The sequence below is a fragment of the Nuphar pumila genome, chromosome 10 (genome assembly GCF_984573655.1).
Source record: "Nuphar pumila chromosome 10, dmNupPumi1.hap1.1, whole genome shotgun sequence".
Lineage (NCBI taxonomy): Eukaryota > Viridiplantae > Streptophyta > Magnoliopsida > Nymphaeales > Nymphaeaceae > Nuphar > Nuphar pumila.
Genome location: NC_143258.1, coordinates 119,231,201 through 119,241,081, shown reverse-complemented (window position 1 = coordinate 119,241,081; position 9,881 = coordinate 119,231,201). Strand labels below are relative to the sequence as shown.

The window sequence follows — 9,881 nt, the reverse complement described above, 5'->3', positions numbered from 1 at the left end:
GGCCCTCACTGACCTGACTATGGTCGGCTAGGGGCACATAAGCTGGGCAAGTCCAGCTGAAGTGACTACAATTTATAGCCCAACGAAGACTAAGACCAAGAGCAGAAAAAAACGAATAGCTGGAAAAATGGGGAAATCCGTTGTGTATGCAATTGGAAAAACCAAGATAGATGCGTGCAAACATTCTTGTAAAATCCATCATTACAAAATGAGCCTACTAATACCTTTCTCAGCAAAAATGCTTGTAAACATGCTGAATCGAAAACCCTATTCGAAATGCATGCAAACTAGCATCAAAGAAAAATCGACAATGTGAGAAACCTGAAATGCTCAATCAAAAACTTCATTTGCAACGCATGCAAGCTTGCTCAAAACGAGAGACAATGTAGAACAAAAACCGAACTAATCTCAAGCATAAACCCACATCAAGGTATGCGGATCGGGGGACTTACGAAAATGCAAGATCATATAGAACTTATCAAAAATAAAACCCACAAATGGTGAAAGGCAACTCACAAGTTTACACACAATGGAGGTGATGGAGAATCTCACCTTCGCGGCTTTGAAGGAATGGTGGAGATGCTACACTTGGGTTAGGAGCTACAACTAAGCCCCTCACAAACTCACTCTCACACGTCTAGGAGAAGAAGGGAAGAAGAGCAAGAGAGGAGAGAAAGGATCCTTCAAACACTACAACAAAGCAGTAGATTAGCGACGACCATATTCCGTCGCGAATCCGTCGCTAACCATGTTAGCGACGGATTAGCGACAACGAGGCGACAGTATGCTTACGTCGTGAATATTTCGACACTAACTGGCGACGGAATAATTCCGTCGCCAGGTCCGTCGCTAATTGCGATGGAATAACGAGCGCTATATTCCGTCGCCAATCCGCCGGTACTAAACGGCGACCACGGCTTGGCGACGGATTTAATTCCGTCGCTATGCCGTCGCTAGATTAATATGAATAGCGACGGATGGTTCCGTCGCTAAGCCGTCGCTAGATTAATATGAATAGCGACGGAATTATCCGTCGCTAATCTGTGGCAAACACGAAAAAAAATCAAAAAAAAATTATTTAAAAATTAATTACCGAGAACTGTACAATTTCTATTTCCTGTACAATTTATATTTCCTGTAAATAAAAAACAAACCACACAAAAAAATTCATATAACAAGTATCTATAATAATTAATCGTTCCACCTTAAAATTAAGAAGTTTAATTATTTACAATTCAACAATTACAATTAGGAAAAATGAAAAAAATAGAACTTCTTCAACACAGTCCTCTAATCATCGCCAAGATTTTGTGCGTCTTCTTGTTCATTGTCTTTATCTGTCCCTTCAGCTCCACTACCCTGATTATCGCTAGCAGCCTACACAAGAAAAGAACAGTCAGTATTGATAAACAAAATATAATGAAATAAATTACACACTATATGTGATTCTATCATGTGCTCACGTGTGATCTAAGGCAATAAAAAAACTCTATATGTGATTCTATCATGCTCATATGTGTGCTAAGGCAGTCAAAAAATTGAATATGTGATTATAGCATGTTCATATGTGTTCTAAAGCATCTAAAAAAACTCTATATGTGATTCTACCATGCTCAGATGTGCTTTAAGGCAGGCAAAAAACTATATATGTGATTCGATCATGCTCGTATGTGTGCTAAGGCAGTAAAAAAATTGAATATGTGAATATAGCATGCTCATATGTGCTCTAAGGCAGGCAAAGCCAAAAAATTTATATGTGATTCTATCATAAATGATATATAACATGTTCATATGTGTTCTAAGGCAGTTAAAAAACTCTTTATGTTATTATAGCATGCTCATATGTGTGCTAAGGCAGTCAAAAAACAGAATATGTGATTATAATATGCTCATATGTGTTCTTAGGCAGTCAAAAAACTGAATATGTGATTATAGCATGCTCATATGTGTTCTAATGCAATAAAAAAAACTTTATATGTGATTCTATCATGTTCATATGTGCTCTAAGGCAGACAAAAAGTTAAATATTTATATATATGATTCTATCATGCTCATATGTGTGCTAAGGCAGTCAAAAAATTGAATATGTGATTATAGCATGTTCATATGTGTTCTAAGGCATATAAAAAAACTCTATATGTGATTCTACCATGCTCAGATGTGCTTTAAGGCAGGCAAAAAACTATATATGTGATTCGATCATACTCGTATGTGTGCTAAGGCAGTAAAAAAATTGAATATGTGAATATAGCATGCTCATATGTGCTCTAAGGCAGGCAAAGCAACTTTATATGTGATTCTATCATGCTCATATGTGTGCTAAGGCAGTAAAAAAATTGAATATGTGATTATAGCATGTTCATATGTGTTCTAAGGCATCTAGAAAAACTCTATATGTGATTCTACCATGCTCAGATGTGTTTTAAGACAGTCAAAAAAACTATATATGTGATTATACCTGAGAGGGACCTGGAATCGAAGATCCCCTATCCTGAACAGCGGCCTTGATCTCATTTCGGAGAAAGGGGGCGACGGTGTATTGGAAGTAGTTATTCAGTGATTCATTAATGATCTCGCGTACATCATCATCGGAAAGAATAGTCGGCTGCTTGGAGCTTATGTCGGCGCAAGAAGTCGGTGAGCCGTAACTAGAAGAACCAATAACTGGTGAAGTGTTCATATTACTCCCAAACCCGAACACGCGACCTTTTTTGGGTTCACCTGCTGCAGTCACCCATGCTGTAGGATCAAATGATGGATGCTGAGTAGCGTCTTCGCCATATCGCTCTACCATCTGTTGCTCATATGCCTCCTACAAAATAATGTTTAAAGTATTCATTAATAATTAATGATAACATTATGATAACTTGCATATATATTGCAATGATTATTAATAGAATTAATACGTACCATTGTCGTTCTCGCCTTCTCTGATACGAAGACTCCCATGGTCTTCCGTTTATGTGTTTCTACAAACACATCCTTATATGGTACACTGCCTCCTTTTTCTGCTTCCTGCGAAGTTAAATGACAAAAGATTTAGTACACAAGTTTGCAACAATACTTATAAAATTAATATTATATATTAATGAGTTACCATTTTCTTTAGGTGGCTCCCAAATGTCTTAGATCCACCTGTGTGTAGATGGGCTTCGGGCATCTTCGATCGATTTTGTGAAGCCTTCGCAGAGCGATTTTTAAATGCATCTCCCGCCCACATATCGCACATTTCATCCCAGTAATCTCTCCTGATAGTAATAGGACCATGGCCCTTCCACAGTAATGGATCATCTACTACGCCAGATGCTTTTTTTGCTGCAGTCTTCATAGTGTGCAGCATGTCTGCAAATCGATTGGCAGCCACCTTCTGCCACACCTTCCTTGCATCATTTTCTTCCACCGTAGTTGCAAAGCGATTCGAAGCCTACAAATATTTTCAAAAAGTTAGTAGACATTGCTTAAATAAATTAAATATGAAACACATTAACTATGAGGAACAACTGTATACCATGAATGAGGATCACAATCTGTCTAACACCTCCTTTGGGTACTCTTTCCATTGAGCAACTGGTCCTGGTAGATGTTGAAGAAGTGAATTCCTAATCTCCCGTACTACTTCTTGTGGCTCAAACCTCGTGCTGCACATGAATTGTTACACAGTAAATATCAATATAAAATATTTAAAAGATATGCAATAATTGAAAACAAAATACTTACGGTCGATTATCGATATACACTATTCGAATGAGTCTTCTTGTGCCAGCCTGAGAAGACCCTGTTTCCTGTGTTGGCTGTTGACTTGTGCGATCAACTGGTGTAGGTGGGTCGTGTACAGGCGCAACATCATCTATAAAAAAATATATTAGAAATTCTCAGAATGTGCATTTGAACTAATCAAGCATCTAATTAGTTATATGATATACCTATCACAGGAGCCCGTGAAGATGAAGGTTGAGCCTGGCTACTACTGGATGAGCGACCACTATAACCTCCACGAACCATATTCTAACAAATAACATATGTCATACAATGCATTCAAATAATTCACATCAAGTATTACAATGCATTCAAGTCATTCACATCAAGCATTGAAATGCATTCAAATAATTCAAATCATTGACATCAAGTATTGCACTAATTCAAATCATTCGTTAATTGCATAAATTATAATACATTCAGATAATTGAAATCATTCACATCAAGTATTATAATGCATTCGAATCATTCGTATCAAGTATTACAATACATTCAAATAAAATTTTTAATCATTCACACCAAGTATTGCAATACAACTCACATCAAGTATTACAATGCATTTAAATAGAGGTTTGTAGTATAAGATTTTGCTCACTAGCTTGAGAATTCTTCCTCGTCACTAGTTTGACTTTCTTCTTCTTCTTCTTCTTCTTCTTCTTCTTCTTCTTCTTCATTGTTTGCCCATCCACTTGGTACATCATTTGGATCACATTCCTCTATGAATGTTTCATCAGCCAATGGAGATATGACATGCATATCATGCGCAACATCGTGACCATAAGCGAAGTCACATACATCATCTGATTGATAGTAATCATTGTCTTCAGCTAACTCATCTTCCTGTAACTGATCATACTCGGGGTATAGTTTGGATTTCACCTTGCAAACTGCCCACCATTCATTTCTATCTGACTTTTTTATACTCGGATATGAAGTATAATAAACTTGTTGAGCTTGCGAGGCTAATATGAATGGTTCATATGTTCCAAACCTGGATTTATGATTCACCTCCACAATGCCTGAAGCTTTGTCGAGTCTTGTTGCAGTTGGATCAAACCAATGACACTTGAATACCGTAACCCTGTTATTCATGCCTAAGTAAGTCAACTCCATTATTTCCTCTATAACACCGTAGTAATCATGTTCATTTTCACCGTAGCTGCTACCATTGACACACACGCCACTATTTATCGTTGATTTATTTATACCGTAGTCTTTTGTATGGAATCGATAACCATTTACGATATACCCGTTGTAGCATTGCACAACTTTGGTCGGACCATTTTCTAAATCACATATTCCTTGATCTTTAACATCACCATTGCGAACCTACGCACAAACATAAACAATGATTTTGATCACGATCAATTAAGTAACTTAGTGTTGTTTATAAGTACAAAATTTATGTTAGCTTCTTTACCAACTGTTTCAACCACTCCACAAACTTAGTTTCATGTTCTTTTTGTACTTCTGCATCAGTGAGATGTGAAACTTCGTTTCACAACTCCAGATCAAATCGTCTGCAAACCACAAATACTTATATTACTGAGTCATGTATCCACATATAGAACATAAAAGGATTTATAATTGAGTTGCATATACATATACTTACTCGATGTATGGGTCGATCGCTGAGCAATTAAAAAGAATATAGATGTGTGCTGCATCTTGCTCTCGATCTGTCAATAGCCTTGATCGGCAACTACCAAATGCATGCCCAAGTGGTTGAAATATCGATAGCTTGTCAGCTACAGTTACTTGTTCTCCATCATCGTTACAGGGCGGGCATGTGTAACGTGTTGGAATATGAGGTTCGAAGTACATAGATGAGAAATTTGAAATCTCTTCTAAAGTGTACGCCTCACAAATAGAGCCTTCTACTCTTGCTTTATTACGAACCTTTTTTTAGGTCGAACATGCATCTGACAAGAATATACATTTCAAATTTTAAATATCTGTCATTAAAGAGACAAATATAAAAAAACATATACCTTTCAAATGGGTACATCCATCGATATTGCACAGGGCCACCAACCCTTAGTTCATATGGCAGATGTATGATCAAATGTTCCATAACATCGAAAAATGCTGGCGGAAATATCTTTTCTAACAGACAAACAGTGGTGATGACAGAGTCCTCGAGATTCTTTACATCTAATACAATGACCTCCGATGCGCACAATGTTCTGAAAAATCCGCTCAACTCAGACAATACCCCCCCATATAGGTTTGTCTAACATATCATGGAATGCTAGGGGTATCAATCGTTGCATAAAGATATGACAATCATGGCTCTTCAACCCATATAACTGTCCATCGTCAATCTTCACAGCCCGAGCAATGTTAGAGACATATCCATCTGGAAATCTCAGTTGTCTCAACCATTGACATACATGTTTTATTTTATCAGGTCCGAGCACGTAATTCGCCTTTGGTTTCAGTACTTTGCCATTATACTCTTTGAGTTCCAATTCTGGTCTTTTACATATTAATTTTAAATCCATACGGGCCTTCGGATTATCCTTCATTTTTCCTTTAATATTCATTACTGTATTGAACACATTATCAAACACATTTTTCTCTACATGCATCACATCCAAATTATGTCGTATCAATAGGGTCGGCCAATACGGTAGTTCCCAAAAAATAGATTTTTTCATCCAATTGTGTTCCTTCCCAAATCTACGAAAGGGTATAGGACTGCGGGCATCTGTTAATACATCTGGAAAGTATCGCAATCCTCTTAAAATCTCTATGCCAGACAATCTTGAGGATGGACCTTCCGTTTCAGTTGTGCCTGCTGTAAATGCATTCTTTTGACGTCGGAACGGATGATCGCTGGGTAGAAATCGACGATGGCAATCAAACCAGCAAGGCTTCCTTCCATGCCTCAATCTAAAAGCTTTGGAATCCTCCATGCAGTACGGACAAGCCAATCTCCCATGTGTGCTCCAACCAGATAACATACCATATGCAGGGAAGTCACTGATTGTCCATAGAACAGCGGCCTTCATGTTGAAATTTTGTTTTTTGTGGGCATCATACGTGGTAACACCGTCATCCCACAGTACTTTTAATTCATCAATCAATGGCCTTAGATATACATCAAGATTTTGGTCAGGTGAGGTCGGACCAGGGATCAACAGAGACAAGAAAAGATTCGGACGTTTCATACATAAGCTTGGTGGAAGGTTGTATGGAGTTACAAATACTGGCCAGCATGAGTATGGAGTTGATCTACCCCCAAATGGATTAAATCCATCTGTACATAGACTGAGTCTAACATTTCGCACTTCCATTGCGAAGTTCTGATGAGTACGATCAAAGTGCTTCCAAGCTTCAGCGTCAACAGGATGCGTGATCTTGTTTTTATCGTGTCGAACTTTATTTGCATGCCATCTCATGTGTTTAGCTGTCTTTGAAGACATATACAATCGCTGCAATCTAGGAGTGATAGGAAAGTAGCAGAGCGACTTGTATGAAACTTCCTTTGATCTCGTGCTACCATTGCCTCTTGTCTTTGGCTTGAACCGAGGATGCCCACATGACGGGCATGATATGTCGTTTTCCTGCTCCTTGAAATACAACATGCAGTGATTTGGACAAGCATCAATCTTTTTGTAACCCATACCTAGAGCGTTGACCATAACTTTCGCACGATAGAAATTTTGTGGCAATTTCTCATCTTTAGGCAACATACTCTTCACAATCATGCACAAACGGTCAAAACATGATCGACTCAAATTATACTCGGACTTCAAATTCATTAGTTGAAAAACTGCAGACAAGATAGTGTGACTCTCACAACCGTTCCAAAGTGACTCATCAGCATCTTTAAGTAAATCATAAAATCTACTAGCTGCATCGTTTGGTGATTCTTCATCTACGGCGGTTCTTACATCACTAGAACTCATAGCAGAACCCAGTTTTGTTTCTGCAGCATCAAATATCAAATTCGTATATGGATTATCGTGCACCACATTCACCCGTGCATCAAAATCGTTTTTAAATTCTTCTCCATGAAACATCCAGTTCTGATAATCACTCACAAAACCCTTCATATATAGGTGATGTCTAACGCCATGAGGTTCTACAAATCGATTATTCTTACAAATCTTGCAGGGACACCTAATCCGACCTGTGGGATCTACCGTACTGACACTCGTCGTTGCAAATTCAATAAAACTATCAACACCATCCATATATTCATGCGATAACTCATTGTCCACTATCCTACGGTACATCCATTCACGGTTTGCAGTCATTCTGTCGTATGATGTTACGAATAGTATCCTAACGAATTAAGAAAAAAACAATCAGAATGCTACGATGAAGAAAATATCAAATTTATCATGCAATATACTATGTCAAACAATAACAAGAATTTTGATGCATGCATTGATAACTTAATATTTTCATGTGCAAACTATTAATATCATGATACAATCATTTGAAGCATGCTTTTATTATAAAATTTCACATGGAAGTCAAAATCAAATTGAAAGTAACTACATGCAAGCATGGATACAATTACATCAAACATTGCAATACATCATAATCATTCATATCAAATAAATGGCAAACATGTACCTGCAGCAAACACACTTCAATATCTCATTAACTACTACCATGCTTAGCATGGACTCCGTACTCCAAAAATAAGAACGCTTCCATATTTCTACACTAAAATCATGCTCAGCATGATCTCCGAACTCCAATAAAGCAGTCCTAGATATCAACAACTAAGTGAGTGTGTGAACAATAAAGTGTTGCATTCAATAAATTAAATAACATGTGATACGTTTGCATCACTTACTCACCACGGGTATTTACCCGATTTGCATTGTTTTTGTCATTTACTTACCACAGGTGGCCGAGCACGAGTTGGTTCCGTTGAAAAATCTGCACAAAAACAAAACAAATTAAGTAACAAACTAACTAATCATGAAACAAGATGAAACACTAACTAAAAAAATTAAAACAAATTAAAACAACTCTAACTAATTGAAAGAAGAGAAAAGAAAAATAGTATATATGTTAAGCCAAATCTAACTAGAAGATGCTAATTTAACAAACCAGCTATAACATGTTGAACCAGTCGACTAACATAAAGTCATAGACAATTTCTAATCTGAACTACTTAGCAAAGGAATAGTAAATCCATCAATTAGTTTACTAGAAAAGATGTGAACTCCGTTTAACCACCACTATCATAAAGAATTCAAATAGCCCTAATCTAACTAACTGATTGTGAGAACATTAAATACCAATCTATCTAAGAAAAATATAATTATAAAAGACTAATAGATTGAAATACTCTAACTAACCAGATTTCAAGAAAACAAATTGAAGTAAAACTAACTACCAGTAGACATTAACAAACTAACAAATTGAACAACATGGACAACTTGTATATATACATTACAAAAAAAAAATTCAACTTAAAATCCATATGGACAACATATATGCAAACTACACTTAAAACCATATGGACATCTTATATACACATATTACAAATTTTTTTTCAAGCTAATCACATGGACAACATAGGGATCACATAATAACTTTTTTTTTTTAAAAAAGAGATCACATGGGCAGCATAGGTATCCATAACAAAAATTCTTTTCAAAACAGATCACATAGGCAACGTAGGTATCTCATAACAAATTTTTTTTCTTCAAACAAACACATAAGCAACATAGTATTCCTACTAAAGATTTTTTTTTTCAAACTGATTTACATAGGCAGCATATTCAGTAGTACTTGAGAAAGATGAAGAATCTGCACTTGTTCTGTCCAACATTGGCAAAAAGTAGGACACATGAAACACTGCTTGCTATTTAGCAATACAGTGGCTAGCATGTGCAATGGAAAACATTTACCAACTATTGTAAATAGAAAGTATTCTTCATGTGATTTTGTGATTTAGATGTAAGGATACATTTTGAAGCGGGAAAATGGTAGGAAAACATTGCAGTTTTTTTTTAGCGGGAAAAAAAACTTATAGGATCCGGTTATGGTTTTTCAAATTTCCTGATTAAGATATGAAAATGTTTTTCCATCTCAAAGGTGGAGAAAGTTTTCCTGTCAACAACCTCACCTTAAGGGGTGTTTGCTTGTCACGG

The 9,881-nt window shown here is 36.6% G+C and overlaps 1 protein-coding gene across 2 annotated transcripts; it reads right to left on the bottom strand.

Annotated features, from left to right (window-relative positions):
* Positions 1-913: 913 nt before the first annotated feature.
* Positions 914-8,905, bottom strand: LOC149828090 (uncharacterized). Of its 2 annotated transcripts, none has more exons than XM_090018643.1 (4): positions 8,621-8,905; positions 3,924-4,005; positions 3,718-3,847; positions 914-1,377 (listed from the first exon to the last, which is right to left on the bottom strand). In XM_090018643.1, the coding sequence occupies exons 2-4, from the start codon at positions 4,000-4,002 to the stop codon at positions 1,278-1,280; spliced, it is 309 nt and encodes a 102-aa protein (XP_089874769.1). In that variant the 5' UTR covers positions 4,003-4,005; positions 8,621-8,905; the 3' UTR covers positions 914-1,277. The 2 variants fall into 2 exon arrangements, 1 of the variants encoding a protein (XP_089874769.1); XR_016434717.1 differs by lacking the exon at positions 914-1,377 and adding an exon at positions 3,595-3,638.
* Positions 8,906-9,881: the final 976 nt, after the last annotated feature.